At 51.5% G+C, this 19,982-nt stretch overlaps 1 protein-coding gene across 1 annotated transcript in view; it reads right to left on the reverse strand.

Annotated features, from left to right (window-relative positions):
* Positions 1-915: 915 nt before the first annotated feature.
* The window catches only part of CPNE2 (copine 2), a 36,217-nt gene continuing 17,150 nt past the window's right edge, over positions 916-19,982 (reverse strand). The window contains exons 6-15 of the mRNA XM_080352330.1: positions 17,271-17,360; positions 16,928-17,026; positions 16,132-16,218; positions 15,662-15,721; positions 13,171-13,304; positions 12,333-12,387; positions 8,173-8,224; positions 6,876-7,009; positions 2,128-2,364; positions 916-1,408 (exon numbers count right to left, since the gene is read on the reverse strand). Coding sequence (XP_080208456.1) covers positions 1,301-1,408; positions 2,128-2,364; positions 6,876-7,009; positions 8,173-8,224; positions 12,333-12,387; positions 13,171-13,304; positions 15,662-15,721; positions 16,132-16,218; positions 16,928-17,026; positions 17,271-17,360 — 1,056 coding nt within the window. The 3' untranslated portion in view covers positions 916-1,300. The remainder of the gene's footprint in view (positions 1,409-2,127; positions 2,365-6,875; positions 7,010-8,172; positions 8,225-12,332; positions 12,388-13,170; positions 13,305-15,661; positions 15,722-16,131; positions 16,219-16,927; positions 17,027-17,270; positions 17,361-19,982) is intronic.

Genomic DNA, 19,982 nt, shown 5'->3' on the forward strand with positions numbered 1-19,982 from the left:
AAATATTTCACGGAGCAGTCCCACCTCTCCCAGGGGATGGGGCCTCACCCAGCGCTGTGCTCGGAGCTGACTTGGGGCCTCGCTGTCACCTGTGGTTCCAGGGTTTGGCCCAGCCGTGGGATGGCACAGGGCAGCCTATGTGCCGGTGATTGGTGGTTGGTGGCAACGAGCACAGCCAGGAGCATGTGTGCAAAACCAACCTCCCACCGCAAGAGCTTCTGCTAATGAGTGAAGTCAAGTCTACTTGAGTTTGGAATAAGGCTGAACCACTGGTGGTCCCTGCAGTATATTCAGCTTTCTATCTGCCAGCTTCAAAAGGCCTTAATCTAGTTAACAACAGAAGAAAGCAGCAATTAGCGCTGAAGATGGCACGTTGCTGATGAGCAGCACAAAGGAGCTGCTGGAGAGCAGGATTTCATTACCCAGCCCGCCTTCTCCCAGGCAGTGGGGAGCTTTTGTCGCTTGGAAAAATGTCTAGAGATGAAGCAGCAGTGAACCATGAAGCTCCCTGTGCCAGTTTATTGTGGGTTCACTGGTGTCTTCCCAAACCTGCACGTGTGTGCGCACACACCAGCCCCCTGCACTTGGCTCCAGGAAGCACCGAGAGCTGATGGGACGAGAGGGGATGCTGCCCTCCCCCAGACACCCAGATTCGCCTCCACCTTCACTAAATCGCTGCTGGTGATGGGCTGGGGCTGATCGTGGGGCACAGCGAGCAAAAATACTGAGCACAGGGGGAGCGGCTGGGGCACAGGACAGCCCACATCAGGGTGACTCAAACACCAGCACCACTGATGTGCTCCCAGACCTTCCCATCTAGGAGACCTTCCTTTTAAATGTCCAAGTTTCTTTATTAACCTGAGTATAACAAATATAACATGTACACAGTATAAAAATGAACATAGAGCATGACAGAGGTACAACACAGATACATGAACTATACAATGACCAGTTCATTGAATGATAATAATATATCAAGCATTTCATTGCTTGGAAAAAGCAAGTTTTGATTGTAAAAATTGTATCCTGTTCCACTGAAATTATACAAAGTACATTCAATACTGAAAAGAGACTCAACAGAGCAGGACCAGGACATGGCCTCGCCGCTTAGTGTTACCTCGGGCCGGGACTGTACAAAATGAACCCAGATGCTTCTCTGGGATGAGTTTTAAGAACTTAGCAATTAAATTAAGAAGTACAAAGTGTTTCAGGGAGGGCATCTTAAAAGCATGTGGAACATGCGCTTTCGGTAGGACTGACAGGCTTCGGCAACATGCAGAGGGCGCAGCCTGGCACAGCTCTACGCGGGCTCCGAGTTGATGGGCGGCAGGTTTTGGTGCTTGAAGTACTGCACGACCTGCTGGGGCAGCTCTGCCAGCACAGCTTTGGCCAGGGTCTCCTTGGGGGCCTGCGGGCGAAAAGAAGCAAACGCCAGCCTAAGAATGGCCGTAGTGGAGTGACAGAGCAAAGCTCCAACCTGTGGCATTTAATAAATACCCCCTCAAGTCTACTGGAAGGCAGCATTTTATACACCTGGGATTATTATATTCTATATTACACCTTCCCTCCAGGGGATAATTCACTGGTGGGGAGGAATGAAACATCCTCGGTAGGCTAGAAAAAAACAGGTATTGAGTAACAGCAGGTGAAGTGGAAAGACACTGATTAGCTGCAGAAAGAGGGAAGACAAGCACAGGCTGATTTTCTGCATCCTCTGGAAATCCTGTCCCAGCAAGTGCATCTGACCCAGGGCTGACTCCTGGCTGATCAACATGGGCAGAGAACTGCAGCTCATCTTGTTTTTCCCTTCCTTCCTCAACTTTTTCCACCACACAGCGGTGGGTCAGGCAGTGGCAGCAGGAAGCCACCCTGCACAGGGGACATGCGCAGGGCTGGTCCCAGCTCTGCCCCTTTCTACAGGCACTGGGAAGGGACCAGGGAGGCTCAGGTCCACGCCAGAGCATCACCAAGGGATGTGGAGTTCAGGGACGCAGTAAAGCAGGCGGGTGCCAGCCCTCTACCTCTTGCCTCTGTCTGCCTCTTCTGGGGTTGCTCCACATCCAGGGTCATTTCCAGGCTTGGGACCCCATTTCTGCCCATGATCCCCTCCCTGCTGCCCATACTCACGTTGCGGAAGTCCCGGAAGGGCACGAACTGGACGATGTCACGCACGGCCTCCTCGCCCGTGTAGGAGCGCAGCACCCGGCTGTCCCCGTCCAGGAACTCCATGGCGGCGAAGTCAGCATTGCCCACTCCCACGATGATGATGGACATGGGCAGCTTGGACGCCTGCACCACAGCGTGTCTCGTCTCATCCATGTCGCTGATTACTCCATCCGTGATGATGAGGAGGATGAAGTATTGCTGTGGATGGGAGGGTGGAGGGTCAGTGGGATGCCAGGGCACCCTCGCACTGCAGACAGAGCCTATGGGGTGCGAGCTGCCAAGATGCTCCACACATCAGGGGGAGGCAGGTCCCCCGAGGATTTGGGAGCACAAAGTTCACCACTTTACAGGAGAGATGGCATAATCCCCTTTAGCAGCGCCTAAAAACTTCAGGTGCTTCCATTCCCCCTGTTTTTTGCAAGATCATAACCAAGCAGCAAACCAACTCCCACTCCAAAGTATTTTGCTGATTTACTGTACTTAATGATGGAAAAAAAATTAAAAAACCAAACCTGTGCAGAGCTTCTGTGTCACAGCCAGCAGGAGTTTGGGACCAGGACACGAGCCCAGCTGGGAAATGTGGGGCACGTTTCGGGGTGGTCCCCATCGACATGTCCCCGCGCCGATGGGGAGCATCTCCTGCATCCCAGCGCTGGGCTGTGGGCGGGGGGGGCCTTTCCCATGCTCAGGGCTTGTCTGTCTCCCATACAAAGCCATGGGGCTCGGCGGCACCAAGGGGGGATGCAGAGAGTACCCCAAGCTGGGGGGATGCCAGAGCAGCAGCTTTAGCACCCAGTCCCCCTCCCTTGGGGAAAGGAGGGCAATGGAACCAGTGCTGCACAGCTGGGCAAGGACAGATGGACAGACAAACAGACCATCCTGCTGGACTTAGCTCAGCAAATCCGGGGCATGTGGACCCCCTGAAAAGCTCATCTCCTCTGCCTCCATGGAAAGTAATGGTTCCGTTTTGCAAGTTCCACAGCTTGCGTGTGTTGGAGAAATGACGAAAACAAGCACTTAAACACATTAAAGCCCTTTGTTCCTCTCCTCATTCTTTCCATTTCCTCTGAAAACCACTAACAAAGCCGTCCTGGAAAAGCAAGAGAGGGAGCGCAGCCCTAAGCCCATTTTCTTGGTGTTCCTCCAGCCCACATCTCCTGAAGCCTTCCCTAAGCGTCACCTTCCCGTGACACTTTCCAGTGCTAAACTCCAAGTACAAACAAGGCTGAGTCGAGCTTAAACACAACCTGAGGACGTTTTCCCAAGGTTTTCCCAAGCCAGGCAGGCTGCCAGCCCCTTCCCCACCCCGACCTCTTTCGATGCATTAGCCCTGCCACGGAGCACTGCCCAGGGTTTAGTTTTTTCCCTAAATCTGAACTTTTCAGAGCAATTCATGGAGAGACATAGATCTGAAGAGCACACCCCAACATCTAAGTCTGGAGGGTAAGACTAAACTCCAGAAGACCTGCATGCTCCTCTGTGGTGTCCAGCACCGGTTGTCACTGGAATCAGGACAAGTGACTCAGGCCTGACCCTGCTGGGAACCAGTATGGGAAGAACAGTAAAACCTTGAGGAGAGCAGCTGATAATGAGAATGACTTTAAGCTGATTCCTCCCCTGGTCTCTCTGTGGGGTCAAGAAGAAGAAACCCCCAAAGGACTATTTCCCTTTGTTCCTTTTTCCTGTGAAATCCATAACGAGATCAGAGAAAAATGCTGGAAAGTATGCAGGAAAAGAGGGGGGAGCAGAGCTCATCAAATGTTTATCATTACATGTTTCAGAGCCCAAGTGGAATAAGAGCTGATACTGGGGGTCAGGCTCAAAGCCTGGGGGGCTCCAGGGGGCGAGCTCATGGAGAGCATCCTTCCTAGCAAGGGAGCAGCGGTGGGAGATGCCCCAAGGAGCGATGACAGTTTTGGGGGTGTCAGTAAATGGCAGCGGGGCAGGGGTGCTGGTGGCACCTCTGGGCTCCATCCGCAGTCCCCAGCCGAGGTGGCATCTCTGCAGTGCCACTGCAGCAGGGACCAGGCTGGTCCCATGGCCGGATTGCCCTGGGCCGGGGTCTCCACCCCACCCAGCAGCACCTTCCCCCTTTCTCCTCTTTTTGTTGTTAAAATGGCCGATCTGAATGCACCGAGGGCTTTGGGGATGATTCCTGATCGTTTGCTAATATCAGCAATTAGGCTCACGGCATGAGCAGGACTTGAAGGGATTAAGCAGCATTAAACAGCATGTGGTAAGAAAAGGGGAGGTTTGGATGCAAGGACCCTGCTGGAAAGGTGTGTTTTAATTCCCCGAAAGCTTATTAATCTTTCCCCGAGAGTCAAATCGTGTAATCCCTCTGTGCCTCTCCCCCGATCCCGACACGTTTTAGTCCTCCCATCCCTTAAGAGCCAACAGCTCCACTGTTTGTGATCCGCGTTGCCATGGAAAAACTACGAGGCTTCTGTTTTTGTTTGGAGCAAGCGAGAGCGGGAGGAAGAGGAGGGCAGGTGCAGGCGGCCACTAAAGCCGGCAGCATCGGGGCGGCTTTGCTGCACACGTTGAAGATGGGATGGAAGAGGAGAAGACCCTGGGGGAGCAAGATCCCTCATCAATAACACTTAGTGCTTCCAAAAAAAAGAAGACCGAGCCAACCCAATGCTTCTGACTGCACTGTTAGTGCCCATTATTGAAAATCTCCGTTGATTAAACTATTAGTGCCAACAGAGGGGTGCAATTTGCATATGATTAGTGCTTCTGCTCAGTGCGGAGCCTGTGGGCTTCTCCCTCCCCCACTGACGCCGAGAGAAAATGGAAAAATGAGGAGCGACCTGGATTCATGCTGAATTAAACCAAAATCAGTATTTCCTTGTGCCCACAGCTGCAAAAAGCACCAGTGCTCAAGGCACGGCTGGAAAAGGGCTCCTTGAGGAGGAGGTGCCGGGTGTGATCCAGCTCTGCTCCAGCAGGAATCAGAAAAGCTTTTCCCCCGTGGCAGCTCCTGCCACACGTGCTGATGCCCAAGCTGAGCGGCTTTTGGCCAGCAAAACCCAGGGGCCAGACCTGTGACCTGCCACGGGGAGCCAAGTGAGCTCCATCTCACAGTCTTCAGATGTACTTTGCAGCCCTAAGAGGACACCTCGGTTACCACCAGCAAGGCTGGACCCACGGCCACAGCTCCTGGCACACACGGGCATCCCCTCAATCACCAGCCTTGCCCCAACAAACCACGTAGGCACCAGCTTCCTCATGGCCTGGCACACCCAAGCCAGTCGTACGAGCCTCCTGCACTAATGAGCAGCTTTTTGACATATGGATGTCAACGGTCTGATGGACAAATTATCAGGACCGTCCAGGACAATCGAGCAGCTGCACGGGAACCCGAAGCCTGGCCCTGAGCCTGCTGCTTGTCCAAGTGGCGTGAAAAGCAATGATCAAACCAAGCCACAGAAGCATAGAAGGGACCTTCAAAGGTCATCTAGTCCAACCCCCCTGCAATGAGCATGGACATCTTCATCTAGATCATGTTGAACCATCCCATGGTTTTCTGCCATTCCCCCTCAAATATAAACAACTGTCCAAAGGAGAAGAGCAGAAAGGTCTTCTCCTGGCAAGAGGTTCAGATTCAGCTGAAGGGAAATAAGCCAAAGTTTCAAGTCATGCTCAACCTCTTCATGTTTCCCACCCACGTGACGGCAGCAGGATCACTGTCCCAGTGCCTCCCAGGGACCTCAGGACCATCTGGTCTGTCCTGCCCCAGAATGGTCCTGCAGCATGCAGGAGCAGGAGGCTGTGCTGACAGCAAGAACCACACTCCCCAGGGCTATCATTCCCCACTTATCCATAAGGACAGAGGTTGCCTCCTCAGGGCAAAGCCCCTTGGACCTCAGCAGAGGATGCTTCAGGAAAAAAAATCAGGAGAGAACCAAGTTGTCCTTTCCTGTCTCCTCTCAGCTGCTGCCTGGCACGTGTCAGGGACTCCTGAGCCCAAGCTCACGCTGGTGCAGTGGTGAATGGCCCCAATGGATGGGTCTGCCACAAGCACACCCTGTCCCTCTCTGGACCTTCAGTCCCCAGCCCTGGGCACTGTCCCCTGCAGTCTCAGCCCCCTGTCTCCACTGCACACTGCTCTGTTGGATACCTGTCACCCAGGGAGCCTCAGAGGCCTTCCCCATAAGAATTAGGGAGAAATCAATCACTTTTTCACCAGTCATGATTTTACGTATCTCTGATGTTCCCAGTTCCCAAAAGCTCCTAGCCTTTCTGCTTCTTGTATGGGAGCTGCTCCATGATGCTGAATGTCTTGGCCAACTCTCTCACTACCATTCCCGGGGCTGTTTAATCCTCTTTGAGATAAGAGGATCAACATTTAAGATGGTGCTCAAGACATTTGTATAAATCCAAGGGATGCCCACCTCATGGCATCTCCCACCTTAATCTCAGTTCTTTCCCCAACGATTTCTGATTTTCCACAGCTGCAGTTTTGTTGACTGTTGTCAAGCTCTTGAGTTATTTTTTCTTCCTAAGAAGCATCTGCAATGACTCTACATTCTCTGAAGTGACAACAGCCAACTGAGAGCCCGCAGCTGCAGGGACCCCAGGGATGGTCCTGGTAGGAGAACTCTGCCCGCAGCAAAGGGAAAGACCTGAAACCAAGCTCAGGCTTTGCCTTCCCTGGCCCAAAGTCATCAGGATTGCCATCACATCATTGGATCTTATGGACTTACGGATGCAGCCTCCTGTTGGGTGGCCTGAGCCGCAAAGCGAGCCACGTGGTTGATGATGGGGGAGAAGTTGGTGGGTCCATAGAAGCGGATATGGGGCAGGCAGGCTGAGTATGCTTGGACAATGCCCTCCACACCTTCAAGGAAAGCAGAGGAGTCAGGCATTACAATGTGCCACAGCCCAGGCCACCACAAGTCCAATTAAGCATCATTAGCTAACGCTGCCATGGGAGCCGAAGTTGGACATATATTTTTTTTCCCCCAGACTTATCCAGCTCCACAAGTTTCATCCATCTCAACTAAAATTTTCTAAAACCAGGGGTTTTCTTTTAGTCACTTTATAGTGGATGCTCTTCTGGGGTAAGAGGGCCCTCATAGTGCCCACAGTCAAAGGCGGCTTTCCTGGCGTTTCTGCACAAATCTCAGGATCAGCCAAAGAGGAGGAGAAAGAAGAAAATGCTCCTGGTGTCCGAGCATTACCAAGAACTGGACAGACACGGAGCAGAGGTAGCAGAGAGAAGCAAAACAATGCCAGAAGCACTCTCAGAGCTCCCAAACCGTGTTAGGGACCCAGAGGTCATTGGAGACCCTTCTGGTTCTGCTACACCAGAAAGTATGCACAGGTGTGCAATTCAAAGATGACTAAATCCATAACTAATCAGCTGATAATCCATTCTTTGGGAAGGAATTGTCACTGGTAAGAGCTGCAGGACAGTGGCTTCTGTACCCTGTAATGCCCGCAATAAATGCCTTTTCAGCTACTGGAGAGGGACTGAATGAAGCAAAGGCAGCAGAAAAACAGATGTTCACAGCAACCTTTCATGAACCAGCAAGCAAGGTTTGGAGGCTGCCCGCGCCCCCGTTTTGCTGGGGTAAAGCAGAGGTCGAGCCAGACGATACCACTCAGGATTTGAGCAGCTCTTCAGCCAGGACTGGGATCAGCTCTCAGCTGCCATGGGGAGCGTTAACCCTGAACTCCCCATCTGCTAACCAGGCCTGGTGTTTCTTGTAGGCTTGCTGGAGGAGCAGACGCTGGTAGGACACATCAGCCATCAGCACAAAGGCAGACTTTACACTGTCTAAATCCAGCTGCATTTTACCCTGGGCCTTCCTACACACTCCCAAGTTTTCACCGCTTTCTTCTGAATGCACCCCTAGCACTTGGTGTGCTACACTCTTCATGTCTGTCTCTGAGCAAACCTTGAAAAATTCCTGAGATGAGGTATTGGAGAAATGCAGAGGAAAGGACAGAAGACGCTGAAGGCATCTAAGCAGGGTTAAAGACTTGGTAGATGCTTACCTGAACAGAACGGGTTCGTGGGATTGAAGTTGATTGCAAACTCATGGGATACCTGTGGAGAAGAAAAGACCCAGATTAACACAGAGGGCCAGAGCAGGGCTGGATGCTCGCTATCAGTTTAGCTGATGCTGCAAAGCTGGTTTGGGTCTGATGCTGCCCCAGGGCAGAGGTTCTGGTCCATCCTGCTGGGTCCACAGCACCTCCCAGCCCTCTGCTGTCCAAACACTAAGGAGCAGCAAATGCAAACGTGATCGGGGTTGAGCAGCGTTTGAGGATGGACCAGTTCCAATGGTCAGTGGAGCAATTTCATGGCCAGCCGTGGAGCCACCAGAAATTATTAAATCACACATTCTTCTACAGCTATCAAAGCAGATCTGTCCACACGGCTTTCCCGCCGGCTGCCCAGAGGCAAAGCATGCAGAAGGGATGCTCTCAGGCAGCAGGGCTGTCTCACCAGTCACCAGGAGAAACTGCTTCATCCTGTTGCAGGTTATAAAGGGAGGAACCTCAACTTCAATCACAGGGAGCCCCAGTTCTGCCACTTCCAGCACCTCTGAAGGTTGAAGGGGGTGATTTGGGCTTTCAGGCCACCAGCTCAAGGGCTCTGAGACAAAAAGCTCCACTCTGTTTGTGTCAGAGTTACAAAACAAGGATATTTTCTCCTTCTCAGAAGGGTGGTGGTTTGCTGAGCTTCTCAGCCAGGGGATCGCTTCGGGACATGTGCATTCATAACGCTGGCAAAACGACTGTCCTTTAAAACGCTGTGTGAAGCAGAGTCCTCCTGAGACTGCAAAAGCAACACGCATCTGATTCAGACTTTCCAATTATACTGGGCATTGTGTCGAAAGCAGCAAAAACTATTTTTGCAAGAGGCTGTGGGGTGGGAAAAAGCAACCAAACAAAAGTAGGTCAACCAAAAGTCCTCCCTGTGCTGCAAAGCTGACGAGCTGTCAGACCGGCGAACGTCAGCAGCCTGCCTGGGTCTCTCCGTGCCCATAGAGCGCAACCAGTAAACCCAGGACTGGACACCCAGGCTGAAACACATGACTGTGTTTTGCATACGCCCTTTCTCATACAAGCCTCAATTTTGGGCAATATATCCAAATTCAAATTTCTTGATTTTCAGTTGTAAAGGGCTCTTTTTTTTTAAGATGTTAAAAATCCTGCCATACAAGTATTTATAGACAAAGCAAGCAAAAATAATTCCATGTTTTGCACTGCAAAAGAGGGGTTTCTCTTTCTTTTAAGCAGCAACAAAATGGTTTGGAGACATGTTCCTCACTGTCTACAGAGCGGACTCCCTGTGTGGCAGAAGTGTTGTAAAACCTCCTCTGGGGTTTTTACAGATTATATATATATATATATACACACACACATGCACGCACACACACACACATTATATATATGCTAGAAAATTCAACAGGAAGGCTTCAAAATAACAAAACAACAAAAAAAATCTAATTCCCTATCCAGCTTGTACTTTGAAAAACAGTTTCTGTGGGGTCCAATTAAATGTATATGGAGACAACACCATCAGACTAGAGATAAGGAAGAAATTTTTTACACTGAGGATGGTGAAACACTGTCCCAGGTCGCCCAGAGAGTTGGTGGATGAACCAACCCTGGAGACATCCCAGGCCAGGCTGGACGGGGCTCTGAGCAACCTGAGCTGGTGAAGATGTCCCTGCTCATGGCAGGGGTGGCACTGGATGAGCTTTGAAGGTCCCTTCAACCCAAATTGTTCTATGATTCTATCTCCTAAACCCAGAGCAACTGGTGGGGCTCCAATGTTACACATCACCCTCTCCGCTGCTGCCTTGCCTTTGCTCATCCCCCAGAAACCACAACCCATCTGCTTCACTCTCCTGTTCCCTATTGGGAAACCGCTCGGGGCTCTGTACAGAGCTGTTATACGGCAAGATGTTCTTTGACATTTCCAATGAGACTTTTGTGTGCAAAACATCTCGCTCCGATGGGCGCCTGGGAAGCGTTTGGGGAGCCATGGCAACCAGAGCACAAAGTGCCATTTATACAACTCTTATCTCTTAACGATCTTCCCCATTTTCACTCCGGTCTGCGGGTACAACAGCCACCCTTCGTCATGTCCCCCGGGGAGTACCATCAGCCACGCTGCTCCCCGCCGCAACACAGAGCACGGGTTTCAATGAAGAACAGCTGCTTCAGCTTTGAAATTACCCAACGACCCTGGATGGCCAAAAAACCTTCAAGAAGTGAGCTGAGCCAGTGACGCACAGACCTCACGGGCCAGGAGAGCCAGGGAGGGACAAAGCTCCAGGCTGGCGTGGTGCAGGATGGTGCACGGGGAATGTCCCCACCGCTCACGTGAGACAACTGATGGGTCACTCCGAGACAAGCACCTGGGGAAGGAGAGCTGCTCTCTGCTGGGGTTTACATGGGCTTAGACATCATTCTGGGGGAAAATGAGGTGGTTTTTCCCCCATAGTGCTTACAGAGCATCCCCAGGCCCACAGGAGCAGCAGAAAATATTTCTGCAGCAGGAGGCACCTGTGGGGTGGGCAGAGGAGCATCATCTCTCTGCCCCGCAGTCCCCAGGCAGCATCCTTGACCTGGCACCCACCTCTGGCCTTGCAGGAAGGGCCATTTCCAGCCCAGCGATGCTCTCCCATGGGCACTGACCTGTGCACATCAGCAGCAGGGCAGGATGCTCACCGTGACGATTCACCTGTTCCCCCAGCAGCCCAAGCCATTGTACCCTTTCCATCCCCACTGCGTTTTCCATTCCCGTTCTTCTCCACAGTTAACAAAATGGCAGCTGGCTGTTAGTCCTTGGAAGCTGCCTACCAAGATTCTCCCACCGAAAGTGGTGAAGTGACAGACCAGAGACATTTGCCGGCCAAGGAGGATGAATCAGCTCCAAAGTGCACACAGAGGGATCTCCTCCTGTGGCTGGCAAACAGCGAGATCTCCCACTTGAGTCACATGAATTTTGGCTGCTGGGAACGCAGACAAAAGCACAAAGCTGGAGGTAGCAGGACATCCCCAGCCTCGAGGGCTGGCAGCCATGAGCTTCCCAGCCCAATTCACGGCTGCTCTCGACTTAGGTGCCCTGCTGCGCTCAGCCCAAAGCAAAGCTCCTCTCCCAAAGAACATAAAAGGCTCACTGAGATTCAACCCCAGCCCAAAGCTGGGGACCTCTCAGAACCAGCAAGCAGAAAGAAACGGCACATTAAGAGCGCGAGCAAAGGGCAGCCAAAAGACCCAGCCAGTAATGAAAGATGGTGGTGTCTCAGTGCATCTTCCCAGCCCTGAGAAGGTGTGTCCATTAGCCAGCGTGGGCTGCAGGAGCAGCCCCAACCCCTGCCCACCCGGATCATAAAATGATAGAATTGTTTTCATTGGAAGAGACCCTTAAGATCATTGAGTTCAACCATTAACCCAACACTGTCACTGAACCACATCCCTAAGAACCTCATCTGTGGGTCTTGTAAACCCCTCCAGGGATGGTGACTCCACCGCTGCCCTGGGCAGCCTGTGCCAATGCCCGACAACCTTTTCCAGGAAGAATTTTTTCCTGATATCCAAACTAAACCTCCCCTGGTGCAATTTGAGGCCATTTCCTCTAGTCCTATCACTTGTTAGTTGTGAGAAGAGATGCTCCAGCTCATACCCTTGCAGGAGCAGGATGTCTTTAACCCTTTCAGCAGCTAATCCCAACAAAAAATCAAGGTGGCTTTTGGGAAAATCCCTCTGCTCCCATCCTTGCAGGCTCTGCCCATGTAACACCATGTTGAGGCTACCCAGCTCCCAGCCCCCTTGCAGGCTTTGCCGCTGTCTGACACATTCATCCAGAGGCCCTTTTCCTTGCCCAGAATTGTTCCTGCCTTCTGCCAGGAAAATGAATCAATGCCTGGCTCTGCCCATCAATGCCAGGGAGCTGCTGCTTTCATGCCAGCTTAGCAGGGATGAACAGGCTGCCCAGGCCCCATCCCTGCCTCACTGCCCACGCACACTGCCACATCTCACTCTCCACCAGCTGAAATCCCGTATCCACTCATTCTCCCTCTGCCCAACAGCTTTTTCCCGACCAAGACAGCTGGGAAGCCCCGGCAGTTCTGCTCCTGCCCAGGCAATATCAGGACAAGCACAGCTCAAATATGCAGATAGCCACAACATTTCACCTTCCAGTCCGGCGGGAGCTGGGCACCAAATCCCAGAGCAGGAAACATCTTGTCTCTAAAAGAGAGGAAGAAAAACATATGAGTGTATTTACACACACAAAGCAGGCTTGCACAGCTCTGGCTACGGCCTCCCTGTGCTACCAGCTACCCAACACCCAGCTACAGTGACAGCACCAGCTAAAAAAGGTTCTAGCCTTCCCTTCTCTGAATACAACACTGTGTCTTTAAAAATAATGAGAGCTGAACAGAGAGAGAATAGATGTTCGCCTTTGGTTTTTGATCTTTAGAGAAAAGAAGAGCCCAGCTTTGTTTAATCACCCACAGGGATCAGGAGCATCCTCTTGCCCAAACACCTGAGTCCCTCGCAGACATGTAACCTTGGAGATGTAAAAAAAAAAGTATCCATTTTGGTGACAAAAGCCAGCACGGTGAGGTGTATAAGTTGCTATTTTTCTGTGTGGTGCACCTCAGGGTGATGGGAGCAGGGCAGCCTGGCAGTGCCGCTGCACAGAGCAGATACCAGCAGGCTGAGGGCATCTGCCTCTGCGCCGAGCAAGCGCCGAGCGGCTGCTCTCCAGCTGCTCCACCACTAGCGCACCCTTCCTCTCAACAGCAGCGACGGCAGGCGAGGAGAACCCCTGTCCTTACCCCCCGTCCTCCTCCTGCATCCCAACAACGTGCATGGCAATTTTCTCCCAAGAAGCTTTTCAAAAGCAAGGTAACATTCAGCCGTGGCTTTGCAGATGGAAAATCGAGGCACAGGCATCCCAGCAGCCCCTTGGGAAGCCAGAGAGGCATCTGCAAAACGGGGGTGCAGGCAGAAGGGCACAGTGCTTACGTGTCATAGTCCTGGATGATCTGACCAACAGCCCAGATGGCTGACAAGTACTCGTTTGTCCCCATGGGGTTGATATAGTGCAAAGAGGAGGGGTCTCGTGGGTTCCCGTTGGAGGCTGTGAAGTCAATCCCAACCTGAGAGGACAAGAGAGAAGCACAGACCCATCCTCCGTTAGCAGACACCACCACAGACCTGGCCACCGAGCCTCTATTGCCTTTGAGGTCCACACACAGTCCCATCAAGACTCAAACCTCAAACTTCTGAAAAAGTTTAACAAAATCCAGATCTTCACCTTCCCTAAAAACAAAAGCTGATTAAATACCAGGTTAGGTAAAGCCATTCACTATTACATCTGCATTTTTCACCAGCAAGCACCACATAAGGTCCCAAAGTAGCCCCTGCCCCTGGGGCAATCCACCACCATCTCCAGCAGGAGCCTCACTGCCCATCTCCCAGGCGTTAAGCTCAGGAACTGAGTAGCCCCATGGATACCAAAGCAGCCAGGGCTGCCTGGGCATTTGGATCTCAAGGTCTTTGACCAGAGTCACAACCCTGAGCAGATCTTTCCCTGCAGCCGCTCTTCATCGGGCTTCCCCAGGGACCAATATATGCTGAGCTCTCAGGGGACTTCATCAGCAAGGCACTCAGTTTCCTCCCTCCTCAATTAGGCTTTCTATTTAAAGACATTTGTAGAAATGCCTACATCAGACCCAGTTAAATCTGGTCAGAACAGGCGAGACGTGGAGCCACCCAATTTGAAATGACTGGGAAGGCGGAGCAGGGAAGAGGTGAGCAGGCGGCGTGACTGCGCTCGCCTTGTTTGCTCAGCAAACAGGCAAAAACCAAAATAACTCTGCCAGCTAAATTGAGCTCGGGATTCACGAGGGATTTTTGCTCCACATTTGTAACGGGAGAAGATGAACTGTGATTTGGTTGAGAAGGATCCTTGGCCTGGCTGGGGTAAGATGATGCCACAGCCCAGGAAGTGCCACCATCCTCTGGCTGGTTAGACAGGTTTGGCAGGACAAGGGGATGTGGTTTTACACTGGAAGAAGGTAGGTTTAGATTTGAGATAAGGGAGCAATGTCGCACAGTAAAGGTGGTGGGACACTGGAAGAGGTTGCCCAGAGAAGCTGTGGATGCCCCATAACTGGAAGTGAGCAACATGTTCTAGTAAAAGATGTTCCTGCCCTTGGCACAGGGGTTGGATTGATGATCTTCAAAGGTCCCTTCCAAACCAAACCATCCTATGGTTCTATGAAAATCCAGCTTCTTCATCAAGCAACCTTACAGCCTCACCAACCTGCAGTTCAGAGCTGTGACACCCACACCTGTGCACGGTCAGAGAGCAAGAGGGAAACTGAGGCACGGGGAAGGGGCTCAGTGGACTCAGATGGACAGGGGCCTGGCTCGTGCAAGCAACGTCACCAAGAGCAGCACTTGGGCAACAAACTTCGGAGGGATGCAGCTGGTTTGCCTCTCACACGAGGTAAGCATCCAGGCATGATGCTCCTCATCTCTGCGGCTTCGGCTCTTCTCTCCCCGCCACTTCTCTCGGCAGGGAAGACACCAGAGGCTTTTCCAAATCACAGGGGTGAGTGCAACAGCATCCTCCTCCTGGACTGGGCACTTCTGTGGAGTGTTGCACCCACTGCAAACTCACACGGGTTTTTGGACCAAAGAAGTCTTGGGCAGGGGAGAAACCCTACAACAACCAGCATATATTTAGATGGAGGGAGGAGATTTCTGCATTCAAGCCTAATTGATACAAGAGCTCTGTGCTACGAATAAACTTAACGATTTTTCTCCTCTATTCGCTCACCATCACCAAGACCTTAGCACACAGCGGCAGACTGGCACACAAAAAGCTCTCCCAATCACTCCAGTTCCTATGGCAACTCTTTCTCCTTCTCCTACTCTCCCCCCATCATGTTTTTCAGACTAAACAACAAAATACAAACTGAAGTACTGCGAGTGCCTGCAGATCTCCAAATACTGCACCAGAAAAGTTTGCAGAAATTGAAAACCCCACTTCTGTGTTGTGGTGGTTTCACTTGGGCTTGTAATATCCTCACTCAGTTACTCTTGACAAGCTGTGGTCCATCTTGAAAGAAACGCCAGTAAAAGTGCAGAAAACCATCTCATTAACAGCCCAAGCCTCTTAGTTGGCTTCAAAACAAGAAGTTCCGTAAAAAACTGGAGGGTGGTTAAACCCTGCGATGGAGAGAGACATCAGTGACATTTTGTAAAGGGTCAGAAGGTCTTTGTGGAAGTCTGACCTTCAGCTAAAGTCTAGCCAGCTCCCTCCATGCTGTTGGATGCACCTGAGCATGGTTGTAGTGACCGCCAAAGCCCCAAAACCCCATGGTTTAACAGCACAAGGCAGCTCCTCACTGCCATGAAAACCCACCCAAGCTGATGCCAAATCTCACACAGAACCTTCCTCCCCAGTTTTGACCATTACATACATGTTACTGTCAAAAGTCCTTACGGTAAACATCAGCTGGCAGCCTCCCAGGATGTAGTCCAGGAAGGAGAAATCTCTGGTTATCTGAAAGAAAAACAATCAAACAAAAAATTGTTTCATCAGATCATGTGGTACAGGAAAAGCTCTGTCAGCAGTTTCCCTGCTGTGCTGCTGCCATACAAAGGGAGGACTTCACCCACACCTCAGCTCAGAAGAAGGACCTCTCCCACCCGCACCCAACCCCGTGCCCCCAAGGAGACACCAAGCAGCTGGCAGGTGTCCACAGCTTGGGCTTTGTGTAGATGCTGCCCATGTTGAACACCACCACCAGCAATTTGCTACATCACGTGCTCCAAGTAGAGAGAAACTCAAGCAGAACGGAGATCCCACTTCTCTCCATGCGTTGCAGATCCTGCGCTTGGAAAAGCAAGGGCAGCTTGGGAAGACCTGAGCTCGATGAGGAGCAGAAGGAAACATCCCGGTATCATACTCACTTTGCAGGACTTGACAATGATGATCCCAGAGTTCTTGTAATTCTTTTTCTTTTTCTGCTTTTTGGGGTTAATGCACTCTAGCTCAAGCTGTAACAGACGAGAGACAGACACCGGTGTGAGAGCTGGGCAGATGCCGCCAGCGGCCACATCCTGCGGGCACCCTCCCTCCACCTTTCAAAGTTCCTAAGAGATATTCATATAAATGAATCACAGAAAGCTACACGTGGGTTGGGCTGGACAAGGGGAGCACAAAGAGAAAGTTGTGTCCACTCTTACAGCTGCAGAAAAATGGGAACATTTAAATACTAAACCCCTTAAGTTTCCTGAATGTAAATGTTACATTTCACAGACTGAACAAAACCAAAACACAGATCTTTTGACAAAATTTTGGCCAGCACTTCAGGGGGAACACAGGGACACCTTTAGCCACAAAACCAGTACAGAGTTGCACCGAGACTGGTGCTCCTGGGGACCAGGCTGACCCTGCTGCAGATGCAGCCCCAGCAGCACATCACACCTCCCCATCTGACCCCCAGAATCAAAGGGCACCCCCCAAATCACAGGTGCTGCTTCAAACATCTCAGCAGAGCTTGATTTTCAGCCCAGACTGCCTTAGCTTCATCTCTAGCTCAGATGCTTTAGCTACAAGCGTGGTCATTCATGGTATGGGTGGGAGAATAAAGGAGGTTGGACTTGGTTTCTTCTTGGCACAGGCTGAGAGTGAAGGTACCAAAATCCACCACCAGCCCCGAGGAGCCCCTTCCTTGTTTTTCCCCAAAAGCACGTCAGCACTTACCGGGAAGGCATCTTGGGCTTCACACATACTGGCCACCGAGGTCTGAAACTCCCCGATGAAGTCATGTCCCCCATCACTGTCGTAATCGTAACACATCACCTGGGGCAGAACAAGCACAAACCAGGCTCAGATGCAGCAGCTATCTCCTGAGAGAAGACCTGTCAAAGTTCCCAACTTCTCCTGTTGGAGAACCCAAACAGGGGTCTTTTTGTTATGTTTTATGGGTGGTTCTGGTTTAGTTTGTTTGGGGTTTCTTTGATAAACAAGCCATAAGGTTTTAGACATGTAACGATTGATCCTGGAGACCGACCACCACGGCACAAGCCAAAGGGCCCCCCGTTACCTTTATCAGCTTCTCCACATCTCCATCGCACAGTGACACCAAAGGCACAGTGAACGGCTTCCAGACGGGGTCCAGCGTGTACTTGATCACCTGCGGGGTGAGAAGGGAGGGACACCATCACAACGGGTACATCTGCAGGGGAAGACTGGCACAAAGCAGGGGCACGTCTCCAAGAGTGACGCTGGACCAGGTTCTCAGTGGGGCAGGTCAGGTAAGCTGCAGAAAGCCCCAACCCAGCCCTCTTGTGCCTCCTTACCTTAGACACAGCAGCTCCCCAGATTCTGCTTCTCAGGCTGTAGCAAACGTGAATTACAACAGATTCATTTGCCACCTCCAGAGTCAATTAAACAATTAAACAAACCTGTTTGAGGAAACAGTCACACGTGGGCACAACCATGCCTACAGCGGGCACAACCACTTACCCCACCAGTTCAATGCCAGCAGCTACTGTTTTTTACAATGAGGGAGGTAAAATACTGCCACAGGTTGCCCAGAGAGGTGGTGGATGCCTCACCCCTGGACACAGCCCAAGCCAGGCTGGACATGGCTCTGAGCAACCTGATCTGATGGAGATGTCCCTGCTCATGGCAGGGGTGGGACTAGACCACAGAATCACAAAATGTCTTGAGTTGTAAAGGACTCACAAGGATAATCGAGTCCAACTTCTGTCCCTGCATGTGACAGCCCCATGGTTCACACCATATGTCTGAGGGTGTTGTCTTGTCTCTTGAATACTGTCAGACAGGTTGTGAAGGTCCCTTCCAACTCAAACTATTCTGATTCTATGATTCCATGGTTCTATTTATGCCCTCTGCACCCCATTGCTTGCATCCTACTCATCGTTTACCCCCTCTCAGCACCCCAGCGCAGGACACATCCATCTGGGGTCTGACCACCGAGAAGATGGAGCAGTGGGATGCTGCAATCAACCTGGAAAGCTAAACAGCCCTGGGCATCTCCAGCTTTCTTGCCTCATCTGCATAACATCTGCTGCCCAAGCTGGAGAGAAATATTAATTGATGCTTTTTGACATTTCCTGAGAGGATGCAATCACTTGGTGGAAACATCAGCAAACGCTTGCAGGCTCCAGGCACACGCTGTGTACATCGGAGATGCCTGCAGGGCAGGTGAAGACCCTCTTTCACAAAGGTGTTGTGCTCAAAAAGAGATTCATGTGAATATTAGGTAAGTCAGACATGCGCAGTAGATGAAGAAATTGTTTACACTGAGGGTGGTGAAACGCTGTCCCAGGTTGCCCAGAGAGGTGGTGGATGCCCCATCCCTGGAGACATCCCAGGCCAGGCTGGACGGGGCTCTGAGCAACCTGAGCTGGTGAAGGTGTCCCTGCTCATGGCAGGGGTGGCACTGGATGAGCTTTGAAGGTCCCTTCCAACCCAAACCATTCTATGATTCTACAAACCCTTCTCTGTGCAGGGTAAATAGGGGATATCTGGCATGGAGCACCTTGGACCTTTGGATCTGGAGCAGCAGGAGTGCAGACAAGTGAGGAAGAGGTCCATGGCTGCTGCTGCAGGCAAATGGCCATGTGGGACCCAAAACAGGCATCTTGTTTTACAGACAGGCTCTTATGCGAGACTAGGGGAAACCCTGACACTGCGAGCACAGTTTAGTGGAGAATTTGTAAACACCTCCTCCGGAAGGCTGGAAGAGCAGGGGGAGCCCACGCACCCCGAGATGGTGCCCGCATGCTGCCAGCCGAGTCCCCAGGGTGGGTGGGGAAGGATCTGGTGTCTCCATCACACAGCACCCAGCTGGGCGTTCACACTTGTGCTAAAAAACAGGCTGTAACAAGCGCATTAATCCTTCCCCGCCAGACACCTCCATGGTGACATGAGACATGCTAGCATCAGACTGAAAGCTATTAGAAACATAGAATCATAGAATCATTTGGTTGGAAGAGACCCTCAAGATCACTGAGTCCAACCATAACCTAACTATGGCACTAAACCGTGTCCCTAAGAACCTCATCTATGCATCTTTCAAATCCCTCCAGGGATGGTGACCCAATCACTTCCCTGGGCAGTCTGTTCTAATGCCCAACAACCCTTTCTTCAAATGAATTTTTCCTGATATCCAATCTAAACATCCCCTGGCACAACTTGAGGCCATTTCCTCTCATCCTATCACTTGCTACTTGGGAGAAGAGACCAACCTCCTCCATGCTACACCCTCCTTTCAGGTAGTTGTAGACAGCGATAAGGTCTCCCCTCAGCCTCCTTTTCTCCAGGCTGAACAGCCTCAGCTCCATCAGCCATTCCCTGTCAGACTTGTGCTCCAGACCCTTCACGAGCTTCTCTGAACTCCCTCCAGCACCTCAGTGTCTTTCCTGTAGTGAAGGGTATTGCTGCACCGAAAGCTGCACGAATGAGGAACCTTATCTCTTTGGATCTGCCCTCAAAACACAACACCCAGTATGGGATTCCTCCATGGGCATGGAGATACATTTGAGGATGGAAAGTAGTCCAGGGCTCAGCCCAGGCCCAGGCTGAGCCCAGATGGGTTAGAAGACTGTCTCTGTCTCTGCTTGGTAGATACAGTAGTGAGTAGTACAGAAAAGATCTCAAGACCTTTCTGGCCTCAGTAAATCTGCATCTGCTGGAGTCTAGCAGCCTCAGCTGGACACCAGGAAGACAGCCGTATGGTTTTGAAATCCCTGCATCCCACTCTGCTATAGGGGTGATCAATAAGATA

This window comes from Nesoenas mayeri (assembly GCF_963082525.1).
Source record: "Nesoenas mayeri genome assembly, chromosome: 12".
Lineage (NCBI taxonomy): Eukaryota > Metazoa > Chordata > Aves > Columbiformes > Columbidae > Nesoenas > Nesoenas mayeri.